The sequence below is a fragment of the Lissotriton vulgaris genome, chromosome 11 (genome assembly GCF_964263255.1).
Source record: "Lissotriton vulgaris chromosome 11, aLisVul1.2, whole genome shotgun sequence".
NCBI classification, from domain to species: domain Eukaryota; kingdom Metazoa; phylum Chordata; class Amphibia; order Caudata; family Salamandridae; genus Lissotriton; species Lissotriton vulgaris.
Window position 1 is genome coordinate 1,090,541,189 of NC_141699.1, and position 27,559 is coordinate 1,090,568,747.

At 44.3% G+C, this 27,559-nt stretch overlaps 1 protein-coding gene across 1 annotated transcript in view; it reads right to left on the reverse strand.

Moving 5' to 3' along the window:
- The window catches only part of LOC147684201 (uncharacterized), a 522,357-nt gene that overhangs the window by 401,976 nt on the left and 92,822 nt on the right, over positions 1 to 27,559 (reverse strand). Inside the window, exons 15-16 of the mRNA XM_086942611.1 lie at positions 6,365 to 6,484; positions 675 to 883 (exon numbers count right to left, since the gene is read on the reverse strand). Coding sequence (XP_086798737.1) covers positions 675 to 883; positions 6,365 to 6,484 — 329 coding nt within the window. The remainder of the gene's footprint in view (positions 1 to 674; positions 884 to 6,364; positions 6,485 to 27,559) is intronic.

Genomic DNA, 27,559 nt, shown 5'->3' on the forward strand with positions numbered 1-27,559 from the left:
AGTTCGTTTTCATTTGAATAGCTGTGTGTTGCATTTAGGAGATGTTGAAGCCCTACCTTTGTGTGGCTTATTAAGACTATATCGTCTGCATATAGTAGACAAGGTAATTGGAGCCCTCCTAGCTTAGGAGCATGGGAGTTGCAGCTGTTTAGGATCGGTACAAGGTCGCCTAAGAACAGGTTGAATAGGGTGGGGGCCAGGACACAGCCTTGTTTAAGGCCCTTGTTGGTCTGTATGCGCCTTGACAGAACTGATCAATCCCCCACCTTTATCTGTACCCAGGTCTCTGTATGAAGGTTGATCAGCAGATCTAACAGAGTTCTCAATATCCCTCAGCCGTTCAGTTTAGACCATAAAATGTTCCGATGTATGTGATCAAAGGCAGCCTTACAGTCTATAAAGCAGAAATGGATGGGCATTTTATTTGATTCTGCCTTATCTATGAGCATGCCCATGGTCAAAATATTGGTCATTTTACCTACTGATTTTGGGCAAATCACCGAGCTGATCCATGTTGCAAAACAAAAAAGCTGAACACTCTTGAGAAGTATGGACCTCTTGGAGAAGAGCATACGATTCTCCCTCCTTATTACATATTGTGCAGGTGCTGTAGTTACATAGAGATCTTTTACATCAACCAAGACAATGATGTAATAGAATGGCATATCACTGACCTTTGATCCCATGCTGATTTCTGCTGCCAGCCCAACAAAGTTTGTCGCATGAGAAGTCCCGTTCCCAGCTCTTGCAGTCCGTCCCTGAAGCCTGAAGACCACAGTCTCATTTTCATTCCGTACGTTGGCCAGGATGAATTCTCCTAGACCATTAAAGGTGTACGTAAGGCCATCCAAGGTGTATATGTGGGGATCGCCAAAGAAGAATCCTAGTAGAAATCAAACAGCATTACTAGAATGTAGAAGGGAGGCAGATTTCCATTTAACAGTTAGTTGTTTACTAGAAATGCCCCAGCACCCGGTGCTAGGCACAAACACATTATTAATGTCTTCACCTATTACTCTACACAGGGAAACTTTAAAGGCTTTTATCTGGAGTGCTCCTTATTCCCTAATGCAGGGTTTGGTTTCATTCTTTGCACACAATTTGTACATTCAAAGTTCACCCTAAAGGTGATACAAACTATACACTTTCTCACTGATATTGAGGCAAAGGGAATTTCCAATACCTGGCATGCTTCTGGCCATTAGTTACCAAAAATATATCTTATCCATACTTCATGACCTGGAGAGTCCCATAGCAAGAATGGCACACTCACAGGCCTCCGCGATCATAATCACATCAATTGAAAATTAGAGAGTTTGAGAATGAGCTGTGAAATTATGATGGACATATTTTTCAAATCATTAATTGTGATGTCATCTGAACCTGCTTTCATCTGGTACCGCTCTGAGGTGTGTTGGGGCAGCTGACATTTACTGCTGTTAGGACAGTTTCTGTGAAACAATATCCTACTCAATTGGGTGTTTGTTCAGACAGTTTTTCCACAGTTATTCTACTATTCCTTTCTCTAGGTAGGCCTACTTGATCTTCAAGACCTCTTGTAGCATTTACCATACCAACTAACAAACTACTTTAACTGGCAGACAACTAACCACCTTAGAAGTCAAATACCTCACACAGAGCCATGACATCATAAGACTTGAAGCCAAGACTACTTTTTCATTTTAGACACCTAGGAGGTTTAACATCATCAAGCCACAGGGCAGGCAATCTCCTCTATTCACTTCACTAAAGAGCTTAAACCCCACCTTTTTAATAAGCAAGTTATTTGATGCTGGTAAACAACAACACCTCTCATTTAACCTTTTTGTCAGTCATGAAGAGAATCCCCATCCACCTGTACAGCATTACAACCCTTCCTTTCTAAGAAGAGCCCAGCTAGATGTGTTCTCTCTATACGTTCGAAACATATATGCATATTGCCTGCATATTGCCTGCGTATTACCTGCATACTTGCAACAGACGATCTGTGGTGGTTAAGATTATGTATTTATTTTATTTTACCTTTCATAAAGTTCACCATGATGATCGAGATAATTATTTGGCCACTTTACAGTGAGAATAATGCCAGAACAATGGTGTTACACTGAGACAGGTTATTGGTTAAACAAATGAAACAGAACAAGTGATCTGAAAAGGCAACAAGGTATGTAAAACACAAACCTTGTCAATTAAAATGTATGCCTGCTAAGAATGAGATGGATCTTGAGGTGTTAAGGGTTAATGTCCCAGGGTCAGAAGGCAGAGGTCCAAGTTGAGGTAGCTGTCCCTCAAAATTATTTCTTTTGTGCTCTGGAAATACTGAACTTGGGGACTTCCAGGAGTGAAGTGTCTCTGCTTCACAGCCCTCTCAATTCACCAGAGATGGCAAGTATAACTGAAAGACAGGCTGGGCTATAACTGGCTTTGTGAGCTAGGAAACTCATTTTGCTTTTAATTCTAGCCGCTATTGGGAGCCAGAATATGCTACTTGGAGCTAAAGTATGCGCCTAACAGCCAATGTACTCAAACTCCGGTGGCGAACCCTTCATCATGCAATCACTAATAATTCCTCATGCAGCAACTCTACAACTAAATGCCACAGCTCGAAAGAACTGAGGGGCATATTATCAAGAACGGCGATAAAATGATCGCCGCCTTAGCGGCAGGAAACTTCCGCTAAAACGGCGATAATGGGCCGCTAAAGCGGCGATAATTTTATCGCCGTTCTTGATAATATTCCCCTAAATGAGATGCTACTGGGCAATTGGGAGACTCCCTTTCTCTGCAGAAGACTGTATTTTTGGCATTTGGCAAGTCTGTGCACCAGTTTATTCCACACATTTTTTAAAGTCTTGAGAGACTCTGAGACCAGACAATCCTTCTATTCTCTGCAGATAAGCGACAAATCTAGAAATTGCTACAGTATGAACAATTTTACAAAGAGAATGATAAATTCACCAAAACGGGTTATGAAAATACATACATTTTAAAATCAAGAATTTAAATAGTGTTTCTACTGTGGACTCGCCTGACTATACAATGTCATGACTAAAGGGTAGATATTGGAAGAGAGGTGTGGTGAGGGGCACTGGTTTCAAAACGATCTCTAAATTTGCCAAGTGAGAGTGCCAGGATGATGGTGTGGGCCTTCTCGTTCCACTGAAAAGAGTTGCATTTATAGGCTATACATCCACAATAGGAGCTGTGGCAGATGTCAAGTGCCTGAAGTGATGATACACGCTTCAGTACAGACTGCAAAAAAATGAGGCGCACATATTCGAAGATGTTAATGTAACTTCCTTCCTCACCCTACAATGCTCTTAAAATAACGTTCCCATAAGCATAGGGTAATTGAAGTTATCAAAATACATTGAACATAATGACATGTGGAATGCTTTTATATATATTTTGATAACGTTACATGCAACAATGGCCATGCTCTATGCTAATATGATTGTTTTTGTGTGCATTTGAATGAATGTGAAGGCTTATACAAAAGTTATTCTAATATAAGCATGCAACAATAATGCAGCTTTTAATTTTTCCTTGTTTTACTGTTTAAATAGTACCTCAAGTAGAAGTTAGAGCAGAGCTCTAAGGAGACTCCCTGTCACCAACGATGCGGTAGAAAATCTGAGGCTCTGAGCTTTCTCAGGAAGGTTCCACAGGGTGAGGCTGATCTGATTGGTTGCTAAGGTGGCTTTTGGGTCTTTTTACATAATGACACCAATAGGCTACAAGATATAATGGGGCCTAGGCCTAATTTTTTACTTTTTTACACCTATTAGGGTGTATTTACCTAGGTATATATATATATATATTATTACCGAGGCTCCCATTCCGACGACGGGGAATGATACAAGCAATGGGAATCTATGAAAGTTCCAATACTGGAGTAATGCAGCTTTTAATTTTTCCTTTCTTAACAGGCCAGAGAACTCTTCAGGATTTAACATATCATTGTAACTAATGGTTTGCTTCTGGATAAATGACCTTGTGTAGTTTTTCTGAAACAGATTTAGAGTAGATACAGGAAATGGAAGCATATTTGCATTCTCTGAAACCAAATGGGAGGTATAGGTTAATTGTACTGTGTAACAGGTACACTATATTAGAAAATTGGAATGTTGAGAGCACCATTAAAGACAATAGAAATGGCTCTGGGCCTATAATGGCTGGTACAAGCCTTCTGCTCCAACATTCCAATGTTTGTCTTTCCGTTTCTCCCTTTTTAACTTAGGCCCCTTAGTAGGTGGAATGTTCTAATAGCCTTATAGCCCTTCTGCCTCCGGCTATACCTTTTGTTACAGGCCCATACCGTTATTATAGGCCCTTGGTGGGGCTCAAATCTTTAACTCAGATTCAGTGCCTTTAACAACTGTTATGGCCCTCGGCAGTGGGATGTAAGGCTGTAATAGATTTAGGGCTAGATTTAAGTAGACTTTTACGGGTCGGTAACGACCGAAAACGGCCGTTACCGACCGGTAAAAGCCTTTTCCTATGTAGGAGGCTATTTTACCGATTCAGTAAATAACGAATCAGTACTTACTGATTCGGTCTTTACCGAATCATCATTTACCGATTCGCTATTTACCGAATCAGTAAATGACATGTAGGAAGCACTGTAAACAGTGCTTTTGGGCTTTAAGAATTCGCTGTTTACCACCAACTATTATTTGGTGGTAAATAACAAATTCCTATGTAAATGCAAATATGTGCATTTACACCTGTACCATGTGACAGACATACATGCCCTAAGGCATGAATGTGTGCCACATGTGCACACAAGCACTAATCAGGGGTGCAACAGGGTGTCAAAGTGACACCCTGCCACCCTTGATTTTTTCCCAATTTTACCGAATCGGTATTTACCAATTCGGTAATTGCCATTAGGAATGAATGGCAAATACTGATTCGGTAATTACCGATTCGGTAAATACCGAATCTTAACGATTCAGTATTTTTTACCAATTTTTTAGCTACATAGCATTTACCGATTCGTAAATACCGAATCAGTAAAATTCGGTATTTACGAATCGGTAAATACTATGGGCCCGACTCACAGAACTAACTTAAGATAAAATCCTAAACTTACTACTTTTGGCATTCACAGAAGTTAGGATTTTGGCTTAAGTTTGTCTTAAGACAGACTTAAGACAAAATCCTAACTTAAGTCTGTCTTAAGCCTGTCTTAAATCTGTCTTAAGACAAATTTAAGACGAAATCGTAACTTCTGTGAATACCAAAAGTAGTAAGTTTAGGATTTTGCCTCAAGTTAGTTCTGTGAATGGGGCACTGTTTACCTACATGAGGCCTTGTCGCCAAACTCTGAATCAGAACCTTGGGTAGTTTTTAAACTAATTGCTTAGGGATGTGTAAGAAATAGGACTGCAGCGTATTTTGTATTCATTTAATTAAAATGACTATTTCGTTTTTGGAGATATTGTTAATTATTGTGCAAGTTCTTACATGATTTGTAGAACAGTGATATATGTAAATAATGAGTTTGTTTTAAGATACCAATGCCTGTGTGCGCACTGGTTTAGGAGTACAGGTCTGAGCTCTGCCAAATCACTCTCAGTTGATGGCCCTCTAATAGGTCTGACTGATAATGCACCTCTCCATACACACATACCACAGTGGGAGGGGCGAGGCACTCCTTCAAGTTTTCCTTTTCTGCAAACAAGTAAAAGTTCCTTTTGGTGCTTAGGGAATCTATTAGGTGTGGCTCCAATAATTTCAGGGAACACAACAAAAGGGGATGCATATAGCAATAAAACTGTCACTGAAAATGCAAAAAAGAGTTCTATCACACAACGTGCAAGGCAGGTGCCATTCCATTTCATAGTTTTGCCGCTCTTAGCATCCTGTACGAATGTAGTACAGGAGCCCTGCCTGAGTGCTGCTGTTGAAAACAAAGCTCTCTCACTTCAAGTACGTAACTGGACATTGAACTTCTAATAAATTACGTTTTAACAATATTTAGAATAACCGTTACAGTGCTTTTTAATTGGTTTATGCGATATTATCAATATTGTATATGTTTCTATGGCTCTCGACAAGACTGCCATTAAGATCAGCAAAACTCTACAAATGATTCTACTCCCTTCATTGTCAAATATTTAAAAACCATTCGGAACAAACTGCCCAGAGATCTAGCTTTTTTGATTTAAAAACTTTAGAAAATAAAAATAAAATCTCATCCATGTTTTAATTGGAGAAGGAACATGAGCAATGGGTCAGGTATACCACTGGCTGGAAATGCCATTATGCCATCGATCCATGGGGGATGAATCCTAACAGTTCTGTTCTAGGTCATTTTCTCTGACACAAGTAATATTTATATTCTTTCAAAGTGACTTACCTCTGCGTGGTGGGATATATCCATAGCAGAAATCTGGTGGCCTCTTCTCATAGTACAGAGGGCAGAGGTCAAAAGAGCGGAAGTCTGCACAGCAGGCATTGTATGGATTTATTTCAATCTCTGAAAATTAAGAATCACAATTACTTCTCATGCCACGAGTGGTGAGACTCCCTCCTGTTTATTTGTTTTTGTTCATCTTTGTGGGACAGCCCCCACTTGCCATTGCCCTTTCCTGGCAGCCACTCTCTATGACCCAGTGAGGAGATACTAGGGGGCCATCAACGGCCTAAATGTGCCCTGGTACCTGAAGAGTGTCACAAGCGTTATTGGTGTTTCACATATCCATCTCCCCTGCCAGTACCATGATCAAATAAGTTACCTAGCTCTAACTCCAGTTCTCCAACATTGTTGTCTTTTATATATTCACATGCTTGAATCATCCCCCGTCATCTGGCTGGGAATCCCTGGTATATTAAAAATAGCAGTTTACAGTATAACATCTACAGCATACAGTATATATTGAAAAATGGCTACAGGGCTAAAATATCATATTATGTTTAGTAACACATCAACCTCATTTGAAAGAACTCAAACTTCAGCCAATGATGTGGAGGCTTAAGCTCTCTACTCCCCTTAGAGGCCACCATAGCTCAGATTTCAAAACACAAGTGTGAAAATGAATATGGTGAGCCTCTGGGAATGTGAATATATAAAAGATACCAATGTTGGAGAAAAACAAGTTACTTAGCATTGGTGTTAGACCTGTCAGCCTTTGGGTGGTCTTCCCCTAGACTCTTTGCCCACATGCCTCCAATTGTGCTGGATTTTTGCTTGTGTTGCCTTAGGACTCTGTGCACTTTACCACTGCTAACCAGTTCTATAGTACTTGTGCTTACTCCCCTAAACATGGTTTGATTGTCAAATACCCCCATTTGCTATTTAATTTACATGTAGGTTCCTTGTAGACTGGTATACCATATACCCAGGGCCTGTAAAACACATTTATTTAATCTACATTTATAAATTTTATAAAATACAAACAGCATCTCAAGTCACATGCTCTAAACCTACAACCATCAAGGATTCTCTAATGCACTATGATCCTGTACAGCACAGGTACATTTCAATGCCCAGTAACACAGTGGCGTATCCCATTCCCCCCATACGCCGGCACCCGCTAAATATTTCAATTGCTTTCAGCTTTCTGCGGTCAGTATCCTGTTCAGTCTGTGAGCTAGCAGATATCTGTTCCAACAAATAAGACCTGTAAGGCAGCCACATGTCTAATGGCCCAGACACTGGGTGTTGTAGCTGTGCATATATCTCGCTGTTGGTGTTACAATACGTCATGCTGAACATCCAGCCTTTCAGTGTTAGCGGGTACTTACTCCCCCAGTGAATTGCCACTTCTTCGCTAACAACAATGCAATTGCGCTGAAACGCTTATATGGCTTAGCGAACTCTTGCACATACCCCAACAGTGCCTGCTTAGGTGAAGGGGGAAGGCTCAAGCCTGTCATGTTGGATAACTCACTGAATACATGAGTCCAAAATCGAGCTACTTTGACACAAGTCCAAGCCATGTGCGCAAAATCAGCCATCGGGGTTCTGCATCTGGGGCAGGTGTGTGGGCGCAGTGGGTCCATACAGTGAACTTTAACAGGAGAAATGTGTGCTTGCCATAAAAATGTAAACTGTAATATCTTGTGCGTATGGTTGAATTAAACTTTACGTGTTTGTTCGCAGCATGCCTTCCATTGTGCATCAGTAAGGGGGGCACCTAAGTCCCGTCCCCAGGCTGCCCGTACCCCCTCATACCTAACTGGGAGCATAGCCACAGAGGCTCTATACATCCTAGCCATGAGGTGCTCACCGGTTATGTCCTTAATAAGTAGTGCCAGTGGGGGAAGCTCCTGCGACTCCAGGGGGTAGCTCGGAACCAGGGATCTAAACTCTCTCTGCAATCTGCACAAATTGAACTGATCAAGGAACGTGGCTCCCTGAAATCTTCCATTCTCCTCCCTGGTGAATTTGTGCCCATCAGGGATCACATTCACATCCTCAATCGTGCTCAGGTTAAATGTAGTAAATGTTCGTTGCACTGTGACCCCCTTGGTAATGGATACCCAGATGTTCCCAGCAAGCGGGAGGGCCGGGGGAATACAGCGACTGCACTCCTGTAGTTCGAGCCAATTGCATCCAGGCCCATGTGGTTGTCGACAGCGTCTGTATATCCACCGGGTAAATATGGAATTCGTGAATCGAAGCTACACTGCGCAACTAGGTAGTATATGCAAAAATTAGGAATTTCAACCACCCCTGCTCATAGGGGAGTGTGAATATGCCCCAGCTAATCCTCAGGTGTTTGCCACCCTACACCAACCGGATTACTTTAGAGCGCAGGGTGGCAAAGAAAGTCTTGTATAGTGGTATTGGAATGTTCTGGAACAGATATAAAAATTGTGGCAAAACCACCATCTTGACCAGTACTATCCTGCAGGCCATGGTGAGTGGGAGTTTAAGCCACCTCTCTATTTTGTCATCTAATTTTTCCATGACTGGACCGTAGTTAAGTTAAAGTATTTGGCCCGGGTCCCTATGTATAACTTTCCCAAGATATTTAACCAAGTCATCACACCCCTTCAAAGCCAGTTCAGTGTCCCGGTTACAGGGTGCCTCCGTCAATGGGAAAATGTCAGATTTGCCCCAATCAATATGCAATCAAGAGAGCACACTGTAGCGGGTAATCTCCCACAAAACAGCCTCCAGATTTTCATCCAGGCACCGAACGTACAAAATAATATCATCTGCGTATAATGTGATCAAAAATGGGCCCGTTTTAAATTGTATGCCCCTGTGGAAATGATTATCCTGAAAGTGATGCACCAGGGGGTCCATCCCAATGAAAAATAACAACGGGTAGAGAGGACACCCCTGGTGCGTCCCCCTCGACAGCGTGAAGGACACCGTCAACATGCCATTCACCTGAATATGAGCCGACGGGCGCGTGAGACCACCACAAAGATCCTGGGCGGCATCCCCAGCCTTATTAACGTCGCTTGGAGAAAGGGCCATTCTAAAGAATCAAAGGCCTTTTCGGCATCCAACAGCATTGCTGCTGCTGGCAAGGTATGTGACATCCTGTGGAGTGTGGCAAATAAGGTGCAAAGATTCATGGCAGTGGACCTATGTTGAATAAACCCTGCCTGTGCAGGTGAGATCAGCAGGTCAACTATCAGGGCCAGCCTGTAAGGCAGCATTTTCGCCAGAATTTTATAATCAAAATTCAATAGAGACATCAGGCTGTAGGAGCCACAGCTTTTAGGGTCTTTGCCAGCCTTATGTGTTAGTGTGATAACTGCCTCGCGGAGAGTGGGGGGAGCACACCATTTTCTATTGCTTCCTGGTAAACATCTATCAAGTGGGGGGCCAGTGTACATTTGAAGGGTTTGTGAAAACTGCCAGAAAAAACATCCAGGCCGGGAGCCTTGGACCCATCCATTGCATCTATGGCCTGAACTACATCATCCCCTGTAAATGGCTCTGCCAGGAATTTCCTATGTGCATTTTCCAGCCATACTAATGCTATTATATCCAAATAGGCATTACTGGCATCCGTATCTGAGGAGACTTTCATAGCATATAAATCGTTATAATATGCTAATATTTTGGCCTCTATTCCCTTGGAGTGAGTTATAGTCTTGCCTTCTTCCCCATTCAAGCAATTTATGTATGTTGGGGCCCTGTGTGGCTGAATCATTCTAGCCAACGTGTTCTCCCTCCACACACCTCCTGGCGACCGCGTATTTTCCAAGATAGTGTGATTCCATCTCGGTAGCCTCTTGCCAATAGTGCCGCCCGTTGCCTCAGCCCAACAAGGCATCTGAGCATTTCCCTGCTCTTGGTCGTGAGCCATCAATTATCTCTCAATTCCGGAGAGGGTATTACGCAGGTCTTTGAGAATCCCAGCCCCTTTTGATATGCACACCCCTCTTATATAAGCCTTAATTTCTTCCCATAGCATCGCTTTCGTGTCCACTGTACCCTCATTAAGTTACAAATATTCGTCTATGGCCTGACCAAGTTCGCTAGCAAATACTGAATCGCACAGAGAAATCTCAGGTAATCACCACCGCTTGGCTCTAACACCTGGGCCAGGGATCTTCAGTCTCACCGTAACTGGGGCATGGTCAGACAAAGTATACGGTAAGCGCCCAGCCTCACTTAGCCATGTAGCCACATCAGGGGTGAGAAACCAATAGTCCAGTCTTGTCCATTTATTGTGCGGAGCCGCACAGTGACTATACATCTGTGTATCTGCATGTAAGTGACGCCAAGCAGCAGTCAACCCTGTCAGAGTCTGCCTGGCTCTTGGCTTCATGTCTATATTCGGGGCATATACATTAACAAATAGTATTATGTTCCTCAATAACCATCCTTTTACTAGTAGGCACATACCGGCCCGGTCTGAATATACATCTACCGCTCAAAAAGGTACCCTCCTGGGGATTAAAATGTCAACCCCTCTAGAATTGGTGCTGTAACTGGCAAAATAACGATTTGCGCCCCAACTACCGGCAACATTTGGGGGGGTTATGTGGCGACAAGTGGGTTTCCTGCAAAAATGCAATGTCAACATTGTGATGCTGTAAATAATGTAATACTTGTTTTCTTTTCTGAGCATCATTAAGCCCTGCACATTCCAAGACATAACCACTATAGTGTCAACACCTTTACTATGCATTACTCTTCAATTTGGTATCTAAGCTGCTATACGGTATCACTATCAGTACATGTATGCCGAGCATGTGTCTACAAGATTGCAAAAAGCTCAAGTCTATAAATCGTACCCATTCCCCACCCATCCCCTCGATCTTCACTAGTGGAACACCCCAACTCCCAAACAATAAAGTAGTCATAACACTGAAAAAACTGAAAAAACGTACCACCCAAACAAGTGTGTGTGCCTAAGCCTGGGGGTGACAACGCTACGCCTAGTCTCCTATTGAACTCAATTAGTGAAAGGAGAACAGTATGTAAATCGACCCCCCCCCCCTCCCCGGACAGCAAGCCCCCAATGTACAACAATGTGATAAAAGCACTGGCAATACTCATCAACCATATTCAGAGCAGTCAGTCAATCACTGACTTCACATCCAGCGTGACCGATGCTGACAATGCTACGCAGAGCCAATCAACGCCACCAACCGGTAAGCAGTGGTACTGCACACAAAAAATGTCCTGATCCACTCTGAAACCAGCGGCTAGAAGTCTATCAGATATAGAGTTTCAGGTAAATAACACATTTATTCTCCAACATTGAATCTTTTACATATTCACACGCTTGAATGAGAGTAGCAAGCAGTGTACAATATGGAACACAACAGAGCTGGAAGAAGGCTCACCTGTAATTAAGCAGGTTTTTTAGGACTCTCTGTCCAACTGCTGTGTCAGCTTCTGCATCCAAGTCAAGGCATTAGTGCTACATGAACGTATGTCTTCTCCTCCTGGTGGCGGTATGGCAGATGTCCTTCAAAGGCATCTCCAGCATACAGTGCTGCAGTTAAAGCCATGCCCCTGGTGGAATGCACCCTCACACTTCCCTGGAGAGGATGCTTGGCATGAAAGAAAGCTATACAGGCTGAAAGTCAACAAGCAATCCTCTGTTGGGAAAGGGCTAGGCCTTGTTGATGGCTGACCAAACAACAGAAATAGCTGGTCTTATATTCATATGTCCTTTGTCTTGTCTGTATAGAATTTAAGACATCTACACAAGTCAAGAAAATGCAATGATTTTTCTGCTTTTGATGATTGGTTTGGAAAGAAGGATTTAAGAATGACGAGTTCATTTAGGTGAAAGTCAGTAGGAACCTTCGGAATGAATTTAGAGTTTGTTCTGAGAATGACTGTGTCCTTTGTGAACTGGAGAAAAGGTTTTCTGTTGGTAAATGCTTGAATCTCTCCCACTCTCCTGGCGGATGTTGCCAGAGCCAAGAGTTACCATGAAACCAGAGGATGGCGCAGAGGTGGAAATGCTCTGAAGAGCCTTTCATAAACTGTTTATTGATTCTTTGGTAAAACAGAGTAGACATTGAAGTTTCAGTACCCCTAAATCTCGAGATTGCAGCCAGATGGATCCTTACTGATAAATATTTGAGTCCACTCTTAGCTAAATGTAACAAATATGGAAGGATTTGAGTAGGTTTTTCTTGAAGTGGATGATGACCATTATTCTAGCACCAGGCACAGAAATGCTTCTATTTAGTTTTGTAAATCTTATTAGTTGGCAGGGCTTGAGACTGCGCTAAAATATCATTGAATTCTTGCAGTAGAACTAAATGACCAAATTCTAAGTGGTCAGGAACCATGCTGTCAAATTCTGTGACTTGAGATCATGCTGGAGGATTTGCCCATGTAATCTGGAAAGTATCCTTCAGTGGAATAGCTGGATGTGTCGATAACTGTAGTAGCTTACTGTACCAATACTGGTGAGGCCATGCAGAGCAATGAAGAGATGCCGCAGCACCGCTTGACCAACCGCTGCATCCTCTTGTTTGCAGACTGTAGACAGTAATGATTCGTAAATGTGTGGACATTCTTACATGTAGCAGCACAGAATACCTTGTCTAATGTCACTCTAGCAAATAAAGCTGCTGATGCAGAAACTGTTCTTGTGGAGTGTGCTTTAGTCCTTGCTGTCAGAGACTTGTTAGCCTTTTTGTGGCAGAACTGAATCGCAGATGAGACCCATCTGGCGATTGTAGCCTTTGTTACCAATGTTCCTTGTTTTCCTTGTCCGTAAGCGACCGGGAAATGATCTGTTTTCCTTAGCTCCTTCGTCTTGTGTAGGTAGAATTTCATGCACCTCTTGATATCCAACGTATGCAATGCCCGTTCTGCCGGGCCAGATGGAGCAGCAGGTTTCTCTGTAAAGTTACATAGTTTCCAGTGAAATGTAGAAAAGGCTCCTTGACTGTAAAGGCTTGTATTTCAATCATCCTCCTTGCAGAAGTTAGAGCTATTAAGAGGGATACCTTCCAAGTGAGCAACTTAAGCTCAGCCTTGGGAATTGGTTCAAGCAGCTGTCTCATCAATTGAGCCTCAATTCTGGAGGAGGCGATTGCACCGGGGAAAATGTGCGGAAAAGACCTCTCATGAACTGCTTTATAAGACTAGATGTACAGAGAGAAGGAGCTTGAGGAGATTTCATATAACGGGAAATTGCAGCCCGGTGAACCTTCACTGAAGAGAAAGGGAGACCTGATTTAGCCAGAGAGAGGAGATACGGCAACATTTGTTCAGTAGGGGCTTGCAGCGGGTGAACGTTATTTCTTTCGCACCAGAAACAGAATCTTCACCATTTAAAACAATATATTTTGCTAGTGCATTCAGCTCCGGATTTAGCAATGATTCTCTACGCTCTTGCAGTATATTTAGGTATCTAAATTCTAGGAATTCAGGAGCCATGCATGTAAATGAAGAAAGTGTGGCTATGGATGATTCACTAGGCCTTTGTACCTTGATAACATCGTTGAGGATGGCTGCAGGCGAATGGGCCTTGGCTCTGACAGCAGGAGCAGTTCAATGAATTAATATTGCCTGAGCCACAGCGGCGCTATCAGCATCAGACAACAGCCTTCTGATTTCATTTTGTGTTGCACCCTGGGAATTAACAGGATGGGGGGAAAACATCTGCATATATCCCTGACCATCGCATTAAAAGGGCATTCCCCCTTGACCCTGGTAGAGGGAATCTGCTGGCATAATATTGGCATTTGGCGTTCTCCTCCATTGCGAAGAGGTCCAATGCTGGTTTCACCCATTTTTAAAATACCTTGTCCAGCTGGGATTGTTCTATCTTGCACTCATGGCAACTGGACTGAGACCTGCTTAACGTGTCTGCTAGAGGATTGTGCAGACCCCTGACATGCTCGGCCTTTAACAGGATTCAATGGTGTGTTGTCCATTCCCATAAATTCCTGCGCTTCTTGAGATAGCGTAATGGATCTTGTTCCCCCTTGCTTGTTGACATAGTACATGCTGGTCATACTGTCCATACGAACCAACCCTGAGGAGCCTGCTACTCTAGGCAGGAAAGATGTGCTGCTTTCTTTGCACGAAGACCATTTGCCCTGATTTCGCAAGTCCTGTAGATGACCTCCCCAGCCATCCATGGAGGCGTCCGTTGTTAGAATGAAGTCAGGGGTGCTCTGCAGGAAAGTCAGGCCTTGAACGAGATTTGTTCCCTGAGACCACCACTGTAGTGTTTCCACCATCCGTGCTATGATTCGAATTACATCTTCGTAGGATCCCAAAGCTTGTTGCCACTGTTTCTGTAGTTCCTCTTGAAGAGGCCTCATCTTCAGTCTGGATAGAGGTACCAGGCTTATCGCCGAAGAGGACATCCCCAGTAAAGATTTGTACATTCACACAGAAACTGAGCCTTTTTCTGATATGGTCTTTGCAAGCTTTTGCAGACATAGCCGTTTCTCCGGGAACAATAACACTTTGCATTGAATGGTGTCTAAGGATGCTCCCAGGAAAGATATTACTTGAGTTGGATGCAAAACCAATTTTTGCCTCTGTAGGGTAAGTCCCAACGTATCGAACAAGCAGAGGCAAACTATTTTGGTCGATTGGCCGCTTGCACGGTTGCTGCTTTGAGCAGCCAATCGTCGAGCTACGGAAATACATGATACCCCTGAGACGGCAGGGTCGCCTCTGCTGGCGCCAGGCACTTGGTGAAGATCTGTGGGTCTGATTTGAGGCCAAAGGGGAGCACTTTGAATTGATATTGGATACCAGCCACTGTGACTCTTAGGAATTGTCAGTGCTTCGAGTGGATTGGGATATGGAAATATGCATCTACCATGTCGAGCGAATTCATGAAATTTCCTTTGTTTAAGCAACCCAAGATATCGGAGAGTGATACCTTCCTGAAAGTCTGCTTCTTGAGAAATTTGATGAGAATCCTTAGGTCCAGAATCTGTCTCCATTCTCCTGAATTCTTTCTTATTAGGAAAAAATATGAATAAAAATCTTTTCCTTTCTGAGCGAATGGTACTTCTTCTATTGCCTCCTTGAGATGCATGGACAAGACTTCCTTTTGTAATAAGTGAAGACGAGGGGGACACTTGGGCGGAGTGGTTGGTGGCCGCTGAATAAATTCTGACCATTGGTGAAAAGGTCAAACACCCGGCGATCTGATGTTATTTTGTGCCACCGTTGAACATAACCAGAATTTTTCGCACCCACTGACAAGGCAGAGAAGATGGCTGGTACCCTGACATGCTCATTGCTTTCTGCCTGAGTCACGGCCTTGTTGGGGTGCTCACTTGCGGCCTCCCTGGCGAGAGAAACCATCAATGATTGAGGATAAGATGGAGGGTTATAAGATTGCCAATATTGAGACTGGTATGGCTGATATTGTTGAGCCCTCTGATATCCTCCTTTGTAGCACCCCTGAATGGTACTCTTCTGTACTGCAGAGCTCCCAAAGATTTTACAGTGTCCGTATCATATTTGATTGCCAATAGAGCTTCATCAATGTGTTTTCCAAGAGTGACTCACCATCAAAAGCCATATCAGGAATTTTTTCTTGTACCTCAGGTCTAAAGGTGGATGCTAGTAGCCATCCTTGACGTTGAAGTACAGTTGCTCGTGCTAAGTAACTAAAACCATTGTTTGCCATGTCAAGGGCACAGTCAATTGTCTCTGAAGCAGCACGCTCACCCTCCAGCGGGATCTTGCATGCATCTTGTCTGTTTTCCACCAGGATGAAGAGTATTAGTCCTGCCATGTCGGACCACATCTGGTGGCCATAGCGGCCGATAATCGCTAGAGCATTTGCTGTTCTGATTGTCACAGCTGCCATTGATGAAAACATTTTCCCAAGGATGTCCATTGTACAACCTTCCTTCTCCATGGGGGTGGGGGAGTAATCAGGGTAGTCGTGTACTTAGAGCGCCTCTGCACAGCCTAGGAGATGACTGAATCTGGCTTTGGATGTCAAATAATGCAAGATGGAGAATCATCCGGAGCCCTTTATTTCTTCTCCACATGAGGCAGCACCGGTGGTAAGGATGCTGGTATTTTGGTGATCCTGATGCCCTCCTGCCATATATGCTCAATGATAGGTATGCAGTGTTTCTCTTTCCTTGAGTCCTCTTTGAAATCATATAGGAAACATTCTGTTTGTTTTATGGTAGTAGGCAATTGGAACCTGTTGGCTGCCCTTTGCGTTAAGTTGTGAAACTCCCGATATCTTCTGGAGGAGAGTCTGAAGGAAAGTGCAGGAAAGGTGATGGTGTTGGATAGGCCTGGGTGGTAAATTCTGTTCCGCTAGCGGAATTCGGGTAATTTCGCATTCCGCAGAGAACGCGAAATTGCCCAAAATTCTGCGTTCCGCGACTTCGCAACATTTTTTGCTTGTTCGCGTTCTCAAATGCCCCCCGAGCACGCAAACAGCAATTGCGAGCAGTAAAAATAGCTTTGCGAACAAGCTATTCTGTGTGTTTGCAGAATTTCTGCGTGTTCCCGGAGATTTTTACCGTTTCGCGGAGATTTGCGTAACGCGATTACGCAAATTCCGCCCACCCCTAGTGTTGGTATCACGAAGTCATCCCAAGGATCAGGAGCGGATGTTGGATCTGGCAGTTCACTTTACTCTACCTCTTCTTCCAAGGAGGACATGTTCTGTGCTCCGGGGTCAATTGCCCCCGAGTTCAGTATATTCACTGGTGTGCTCGGCAGTTGAGGACCTGGTGCACCTGCAGGTTCTTCCGCTTGAGGGAACCTGGTTTTCTGATTGATGTTGGTGAGGAGGGAATTGTTGTCTATAATCCACCGACATGGCTTCACAATCCCTGATTAATGATGGTAGTAGATTGGCCATATCCATGGGGCGTGGTCCCTGTCGGAAGTTAAATTGATAACTATGGCATGGAGCCATATACCCTTCATGGTAATATTGTGCCTCATCTTGATAATCTTCATCATCCTCCTGGCACTTCATATGGAGCTCAAATAGGCTGGGAGTTACCCCTTAGAGGCCGCCATCATCCTCATCATCCTCTTCCTCTACATACCTTTCCAACAGATGCGATGGAAGCAAAGGTGACACCTTGCTATAGTCTTGCATAGACAGATGTAAAAATGTCTTCATTACTCTAGTGACCTGAGTAATCCTCGTCGACTGTGCAAAAGTCATAGATAAGGGCACTTCCTTCGTTGGCGGTGCTGTCATTGACGGTGTTGTCGTCAATGGTATTGTCATCGCCAGTGTCGTTGTCGACAGTGTCATCGTCGACGGTGTTGTCGATGTTATCTCCGTTGACAGTGTCTTCGTCGAATGTAGTCGACGGAGGAGGCTGGCTCGCCATCGCCGTCACCACTGCCGTCGACGAAGGCATCGTCGATGTTACACAGATTGTCGTCGACAAGAGAGAGATTGTCATCAACGATGACTTTTTCAATGTTTTTTTTACTTACAGGATTAGAAGAGGACGCTCTAGGGCGATCTCTTTTCTTCCTGACAGGTGTAGAGGGCACAGATAACATTGGGTCAGAAGAGTGTTTGGTAGTCTTCTCACTACTTGAAGCCCTTGCCTGGGAAGGTTTAAAATGTTTCCTTCCCTCACCTGAGGATCTGTCCTGGGATCTAGCCATCTTGTGGGATGTTGAAGCTCCGGCCTCTTCTTCATCAGAAGCACGAGATTGCTGTTTTGTTGTTTGGAGCCACAATAAGGATTAGTTACTTACCTGTAATCCTAGTTCTCTTCCAGGGGTATACTCATTAAAGTCATAAGCACTGAATTATCTCCGCCCATGAGCGGGGACCTGGAACACATAAACAATATACATATATATGTGTAAATATAACCAAAAGTACATAGTACTGACTAATTATACACATATACATGTATAATACCATAATATGCAGCCAAACATATATATACATAGGCTAATAAGCCACACCTTACACACGTTCTGAAGCATGAAAATATGCTATATATAAATGCAATAAACAGGCATGAGCCTAAAATGCATTTCATAACCATGAAAAAACTTTTATTTTCATCAAAGAACCTGCTGTAAACAGTTATTAGCCTAAAAAGGCTGCATATGAAAAAATATCTGTGTACAGAAAATCAGACTGGCACCCTGCCTTTAAGGCCCCAGAGAATCTGCACACTTTGCCTTTAAGGCCTCTAGGAGAACTCTGTTCCCATCATGCACCACAGGTGACAGTTAGGTCAGTTCTTTTGTACGGTACAGTAAACTTTAGCAGGAATCTGCACTTTAAACCTTCATAATATCAATTGAACCAATAAACCTCAATGCTACTGTTCGCCCGGGGAGGCGGGAGGGTGCTTATGACTTTAATGAGTATACCCCTGGAAGAGAACTAGGATTACAGGTAAGTAACTAATCCTTCTCTTCCAGGGGATACTCATTATTAGTCATAAGCACTGAATAGAGTAGCAAGCTCATACCCACCAGAAGCGGGCGAACAGATAAATGCATAGCCTTACTTTATAACTACAGTGTTTAACTAGAATTAGCAAACACATTTCTGAGTGATGCCTGCCCCACTTGTGCATCAGTCTGCGTATCAGAATCCAAACAGTAATGGCGTGTAAACGTATGCACTGAACGCCAAGTAGCTGCTTTACATATCTCTGACATAGTCACATTCCTAAGGAGAGCTGTAGTAGAAGCTTTCCCCCTTGTTGAATGAGCCCTAGGTCTACCTGATAAAGACTTGTGGGCTAGCTGATAAGCCAGTAAGATGCATGACACTATCCATCTAGAAATGGATCTCTTGGATGCTGCCAAACCAGTATTCGTAGGACCATAGTTCACAAAGAGACGGTTCGTGTGCCTGATAGACTTTGTTTTATCTAAGTAGAATTTCAAAACCCTTTTCAGATCTAATGAATGTAAAGTCCGTTCAGCCGGACTCGAAGGGTTTGGAAAGAAAGTAGGCAATGTTATAGATTGGTTAATATGAAAATCCGACACCACCTTAGGCAGGAAAGCAGGATGCGTCCTGAGTACCACTCTGTTTCCATGAAAAACTGTGTATGGTTCATTGCAACACAGAGCCTGGATTTCGCTCACCCTACGAGCAGAAGTGATGGCCACCAGAAAAGCTACTTTCCAAGATAAGTGTTGTAAAGACGCTTTATGTATGGGCTCAAAGGGGGGACCCATTACCTTAGTCAACACCACATTGAGCTCCCAAGGTGGAGAAGGAGACCTGACTGGAGGAAAAACCTTTCTTAACCCCTCCAGAAAATCCTTCACCACAGGCATCCGAAAGAAAGATACCTGTTCTGGCGACTTTCTATAAGCCGTTATTGCAGCAAGATGAACTCTGATGGAACTAAACTGCAAACCAGATTCAGCAAGGTAAAGAAGATAAGGCAAGATCACCTGTTCTTGACCCTGAATAGGGTCAAAACCCTTACTCTGACACCAAAGGTAAAAGCGTTTCCACTTAAACCCGTAGGATTGTCTTGTAGAAGGCCGCTTTGCCTCCTTAAGGATGTTCATACACTCCGGATTCAGCTGTAAGTGCCCGTACTGGATGACTTCAGGAGCCATGCTGCCAAGCGCAGGGAGGGCAGGTTGGGATGGAATACTCGCCCCTCCTGCTTGGACAGAAGATCCGGACGACAAGGTAATCTCCTGTGTGGCACTATTGACAACTGGAGGAGATCTGGAAACCACCACTGACGTGGCCATTCTGGACAAATCAATATCATTCTGGAGTGGGTCTTGTACAGCCGATTGATCACTGCCGGTATCAACGGTGTCGGTGGAAAGGCGTACAGCAAGTTCTGACACCAGTCTATCAAAAGGACATTCCCTTGAGATCCTTTCTGGTAGAACCTGGACGCGAAGACGGGGCATTTTGCATTTGCCGCGTCTGCGAACAGATCGATGTCTGGCTTTCCCCAAGCCTGGAAAATGCTGTACGCGACGTCTTCGTTGAGCACCCAGTCGTGCGCTTCGACGACGTCTCTGCTGAGGTCGTCCGCCTGTGAGTTGAGACTCCCTGGCAGGTGAACTGCTGTTATGGACAGGTCTCGTGCAAGCAACCAATGCCAGATGGTCTGGGCTTCTATGGACAGAGTCCTGGATCTGGTACCCCCCTGCTTGTTCAAGTAATACATTGTAGTTGTATTGTCTGTTTGCACCAGGAGGGACCGAGTCTGTAACGATGGTGCCAGTGACTTGAGAGCAAGATGCACCGCTCTGAGTTCGAGTAGATTGATGTAAATGTAAATGTAAATGTGGCGTAATTGTATAGCGCGAACAGTGACCCGGAGGCATCCCGGCGCTTGTACTCCTACCACAAGGGAACCCCTCCTGGCTTTTCCTTGTGGGGTGTCCACTCCTGGGCATCCCATGGTGAAACCAGGCATCCCTTGTGTATCAGGGGGCCTTTGTGGGGACTAAGCAAGCTATTGCCCAGAGTTGCAGCGTGGGACCCATGCTTAGAATCGGCACTGAGGCGAGAATATCCGGTCAGAGGAATTTAAGCCCGAAACCCGCCGAGGCGGGAATCGAACCCTGGTCCCTGGCCAGCGTTCTGCATCAAGGTCTGCCGCTCTAAGCATTGAGCCACACTTCTCCATGTGATATCCTTTCTCGAAGTCTGACCATAGCCCTTATACCTGCAGAGGGCCCATATGCGCCCCCCCCAACCTTGGAGAGAGGCATCTGTTATCAGAGTCTGCTTTGGTGGGTCCTGATGAAAAGGAACTCCCTTCATCAAGTTCGCCTTCTTCATCCACCACCGGATGGAATCTCTTGCAGACTGCTGGAGATGAATTCGATCCTCCCAGCATCCCGTTCTCTGCTCCCACTGGTCTTCCAGACACTGCTGTAGAGGCCGCATTTGCAAACGTGCGTTTGGCATGATGAAAATGCACGATGCCATGGAACCTAGGAGAGAGGACACCTGCCAAACTGTCGGACGTGCAGACTGAAGGAGAAACAAACACTTTGCTTTGAGGGATGACCACCTCTCCTCCGAAGGACACACATTTTCTTCTTCCGTGTCCAACTGAGCACCCAGGTAGTGGATCTTCTGGGTGGGATTCATTATGGACTTCTTGTAGTTGACTTGCAGACCCAACTTGGACATGAGTTGGAGACATATATACAGATGTTCTTCTAGCCGCGATGGGTATGAACTCTTCAGAAGCCAGTCGTCTAAGTACGGATATATGAAAATCCGTTTCTTTCGAAGACAAGCCGCCACTACTGCCATACATTTGGAAAATGTTCTGGGAGCTGATCTCAGGCCAAAGGGAAGCACTGCGTACTGATAATGACGAGCCGCTACTTGAAACCTGAGAAACTTGCGATGTTTTCTGGATACCGGAATATGAAAATAAGCATCTTTCAGATCGATGGAGCACATCCAATCCCCCTGGTGTAATTGAGGGAAGATCTGATGAAGAGCCATCATTGGAAATCTCTCCTTCCGAATGAATTTGTTCAATCGTCTCAAATCCAGAATGGGTCTGAACTCCATAGTTGGACCTTTTTTCTGTACGAGAAAGAATCGAGAGTATAGGCCTTGGCCTCTCTGCTGAGATGGAACTGGTTCTATGGCCTTTTTCTTCAGAAGGACATTCGCTTCCTGCTGCAAGCGCTTTATATTCCACTGTACCATCTTTAGAGGACGCATGACAGGGGGTGGCTTCTTGAATCTCAAAAGGTACCCGCTCTGAATGATACCCAGCACCCATCTGTCCTTCGTGATCTGTTTCCACTCGTCCAGATAATGAACAATACTTCCTCCAACCGGAGTGGCACACGGTTGTGGAGGAAGACTCCGTTCATTGTTTTTGAGGTTGCTTGGTAGCAGATGACTGCTGCCTATTTCCATTGCCTCTGCCTCGTCCAGGCCGTCGCTGTTGGAATTGCGACCTCTGCTGATTCTGGCCTCGAGGTTGCGAAGACCAATTAGTCTGTTGGCTCCTCTGCTGAAAAGACCTCTTGTCAAAGGGACGAAAATTACCCCTACGTTTAAATTCCTTTTTCTTTTCAAGGCCTCAGCCTTAAGAGTGTCCAACTCCACTTTCATTTTAGACATTTCGTCGTCAACGTGAGATCCAAACAGAGTCGAAACATTAAAAGATAAATATACCATTTTCCTCTGCGCCTCCGGCTTTAACCCCGTAAGGCGGAGCCAAGAAGTACGTCTAGCACAAACACTGTGTGCATAACCATGAGCTGACAAATCCGCCGCATCAGCAGCCGCACTAATGCTCTGGTTGGCCACTAATCCTCCTTCTTCCACTATTTCCAGGAAGTCTTTCTGATCCTCCTTAGGGAGTTTATCAGCAAAACGAGCCACTGAATCCCAAAGCAGACGATCATATCGGCCTAATAAGGCTGCCGCACTGGCCACTCGCATGACCGAACCTGAGGTGTTGCACATTCTTCGCCCCAATGAATCCATACTCTTACTACCCTTCTCAGGCGGACCAGAAGAGGTAGATGCCACAGAGTGCGCTTTTCTGACTGCCGCCACAATAAGTGAGTCTGGAGGTGGGTCAGAACGCAGAAATAAAGGATCTTCTTCTGGAGCTTTGTACTTCTTAGCAATCCTAGAAGGACCTGAACCCACTGTGGCCGGAGTTAGGAATGTTCTCATTGCTGGTTCTATCAGCCCGGGCACTAACGGCAGAAGAGGCCTGCCAGTCGTCTTGTGATGCAAGGTTTCAAAGATGACTGACGTCGCTAATTGGGGAACTGCCATCTTGATGTTGAACTTAGTCGCCCCACGACATAACACATCATTAAAAGTGCTCAAATCATCCACTGGAGACACTCTGGAAGGCGGCGTAGATGATATAGTTGGGGAATAGTCTCTATACGAGGATCTTGAAGAAGACGAAGACGACGTAGAAGATGGGGACGGGGTTCTACGCCTTCTCTGAGGAGTTGCAGATCGCTGCCTCCTACGCTCCCTTGAACGTGATTTCTCTCTCACTAAGGATCTCGAGCGTGATCTTCTATGCAGCTCCGTTTGAGGGACCGGAGCTCTCTCCCCCATCACTGGGCGCATCTTCCAATGCCTAAGACTTTCCAGCCACCTCGGTGACAAGTTACTAGGCCGCTCTGCACGCTCCGGTGAAGCTTCAGGTGACATCTGCACAATATGCAGCCCTGCTGAAGACTTGGAAGCTCTGGAAGCAACACTGTGCTCAGAGACCAATGAGCCAGATGGAGACCGCTGTCTGGGCACCAATTGCCTATCATCCGACACCTGCCCTGAGGTTGAGCCCGAATGAGCCACCACAGAAGAGTCCTGGTGCACTGTCTCTTGCCCCACAGCAGACCTGTCGTCTCGCTGGTCATGCGGTGAAGACTGCACTATATGCTCTGGACTTATTTCTGACCTCGACAAAGACCTAAGTGAGGTCCGAGAGGCAGGTCTTGACAGTCTCGACGCCGACCTGTGATCAGGTGGGGGAGACCTAGACACTCCATGCTTTGAGCCCAAAGCATGCTTCGACGATGACCCACGTCGCGAAGGAGACCTTGATCTTCTCTTTTTAGGTCTCGACGTCGACTCCTTCAACGCCGTTCTGCCTCTCGACGTCGACCTTTTCCTCGACGTCGTCGTACATCTCTCTTTCGACCTCGGTCTATCCTTCGACGTCGACCGATGACTTCCTTTCGACGTCGACACTTTACCCTTCGACGTCGACACACGATCCTTCGACGTCGGACGCCTCTCTTCCTTCGACATCGATCTCTCACGATCCTTCGACGTCGAACGATGCGCCCCTGACGTCGTCCTTACTGCAATCGACACCAGATGTCTCGACGTCGACAAGGATTTCGACGGCGACTGCCGAGACGCTGACTTTTGCCTCACCGGCGAAGTCCTCGACGCCGATGGAGCCCTCTTCGACGCGGACACTGCTGACGGCGATCTGGATCTCGACGTCGAGCGCACCTTTTTTGACGGCGACGCTCCCTGGAGTCGATATTTTTTAGTTCTACCTTCTGGAGACGCTGATCTTCGACGTTTAGGTTGAGAAGATGGCTTAGCAGATGATAACAAGCCTTTGGAACTCTTCTCACCACGGTTTTCTCTCTCCAGAAGGCCTAGCAATCTCATTTTCTCTTTTTCTTTTAAAGTCCTATTTGAAAGGTTGAGGCAGTGATAGCAATCTTCTATCTTATGAGACGCTGGAAGACACACCACACAAACAGAGTGTGGGTCAGTTTTCGACATTTATAAAATAAAGGTGGCATTCTGACTAAAAAACACCAACAGTCCAGTCGGAAAGAGATAGCAAACCACCACCAAAGCAATATATTGCCAAAAAATGACAAGAAAAGCAACTTCTGACAGACAAATTACTACAAATGAGCAGAGCTCAAGTTCCAGGTTCCTCACAGAACAAGCCGGAAAAAAGAACTGACCTAACTGTCACCTGTGGTGCATGATGGGAACAGAGTTCTCCTAGAGGCCTTATAGGCAAAGTGTGCAGATTCTCTGGGGCCTTAAAGGCAGGGTGCCAGTCTGATTTTCTGTACACAGACATTTTTTCATATGCAGCCTTTTTAGGCTAATAACTGTTTACAGCAGGTTCTTTGATGAAAATAAAAGTTTTTTCATGGTTATGAAATGCATTTTAGGCTCATGCCTGTTTATTGCATTTATATATAGCATATTTTCATGCTTCAGAACATGTGTAAGGTGTGGCTTATTAGCCTATGTATATATATGTTTGGCTGCATATTATGGTATTATACATGTATATGTGTATAATTAGTCAGTACTATGTACTTTTGGTTATATTTACAAATATATATGTATATTGTTTATGTGTTCCGGGTCCCCGCTCATGGGCGGAGATAATTCAGTGCTTATGACTATTAATGAGTATCCCCTGGAAGAGAACAATCTTCCCTCTCTGTCCTTGAGGGTCTTGTTAGAGAAGGTGCAACATATTTTACAATCTCTCACCTCATGCCTGGGATAAAAGCAATAAATACATTCCTTATGTGGATCATCCACATAGACCCTTTTCTTTCCACAGGTCTTACAAGGGCAAAAAAGGCCTTCCTTTCTTGTCTGACATGATGTCTAGATTTGCTGAATAGAAGAAAACTGAGTAGCACATAGGGAGACTGGTGAAAATATGAGGAGTATTTGCCTCTGCTGGGAGTGTTTTAGAGGTTGCTAACAGCTGATAGGCTGGAAGCCAACATTTAGTCTTTTGTTAAAAAGGACATAGATAGGCTACTGTTTAGATGGCCTTAGACATTATTGCCTATGAAGGATTTAAGGCAGTGCTTGGATATTTTACCGTGGGACTTCCATCTCAGCGACGGGAATGATTCAGGCATGTGAACCTATGAAAGATACCGCAATAGTGGATAAACTCTATTCCTTCCTGAAGACTTGCCACAAGACTGTCTTTGCTTCTAATTGAAGAAGCATTCTTGCCTCTATCCAGACTATCTTTGAGGATAATATAAAAGCATTTGACCTCCATGTTGATTAAATCCTGCTCTGAAATTCGGAGATCTTGGTAAGCCTCAAAAACTAGTCATCTTACAATGTGATACTACAAACGTCCTAACACCTTTGTGGTGTCAGTGTCACTTCTAGGACCTTGCAAATCTTCATCAACACATTTACCAAAAAGAGTGAGGCCATCAAAAGGCATATCTAGGATCTTCAGTTGGATTTCAGTGCAAAGGCTGTAGATTTTAAATAACCATGTCTTCTTAGTAAAGTACCTCCTGCAAATTAGCAAAAACCTGTGTTCTAGGTATTCAATGCTGCATCAATAGTTGGAGGAAGAGGTTAGCTCTCCTTCTGTTAAGATAACTCTCCCCATTTCCCTCTTATTTTCAGGAAGGAGTTTCAGCAATGGAGCGAAGTCATGCCACATTTGGTGTTCTTACAGCCTAAAATTGCCAGGACATTGGCTGTCTTTATTGATGCTGCTGCCACAAACTACATTTTTTGGTCCAGATTATCAATGTGTGTGTTATGCTTGACTGGTAGACTGGAGCAGTGTTTTTGGAGTCCTGGTTCTTCTCTGAGCCACTGAAGAAATGACTAAATCCAGTTTAGTATGACCAAAGCTGGAGTTGAATCTGAAGCCTTATATTCTTTCCCCAAATGAGGTATCGGCGGTGGAACAGAAGCATGTGTCTTCAATAATTTCAATCCTTCCAACCAGACACAAGAAAGAATGGGTATGAACTTAACCGATTTGGGAAGTTGCTCTTTAAAGTGATAAAGAAAGCATGGTTGATGTACAGACATCATTAGTAGATTGAATTTCTTGGCAGCTCTGTTAATTAATTAATGAAATTTACAGATATCATCTGTAGAATCCTGTGGAATGAATCCTGTCATCATTTCCCCCTGGGAAAATGAACTCCCATCCATTATCATCTAGTCTGTCACTATCTGGTGGAAGCTTACCTTCCTCATCATCTATATCAGAATATAAGAATCATTAGAGTAAATATCATCCATGTCCTCTCCATGAACAGATCCTCTTGCCGTTGGAGGAGTAGAGCTGCGATGGCTGCAGGCGAGGTGAAACCAAAAAAGGAGCAGATTGAGGAGGTGGCAGAATGGGTGTAGCAGGTAATCTCATGTTGGGGTATTAGTTGGTTGCTGTTATAATAATGTGTTTAAAGTATCCATCATCTGCTGCAAAGTTGATAAAAATGCCATTGGCACTTGGACCACATCTGGTTCTCTCTAAATTCTTGGTTGTTTTTGCCTCATACCATTTTGGTACTCTAAGATTTATACTCCTACTGGTAAACATATTTGTTGTAAAACTCCTTGTCATCTATTTCCTCTCCTCCAAAATCAGGGATATATCTTACATCTAATTGTTTTGGGCTGTAAACTGTCAATGAGGCATAATCACTAGCCTCTTTTGTTCTAACTGTAGTATTTGAGCTGGATGGTAAATTGTCAGCAGAAATGGTGAATACAAAATTTCCTATTTTTTTGTTGACTGTGTGATTCTCAACTCAGTTGTCGTTGACAGTGATTTTGTTGTCAACAGTAAGGTCATCGTCACGGATGGTCCTCATCGACTGTATTGTCCTCATCAAGGGTATAGGCATTGTTGACGGTATGTTAATCGACAACGATATGTTAGTCGTCAATGGTCT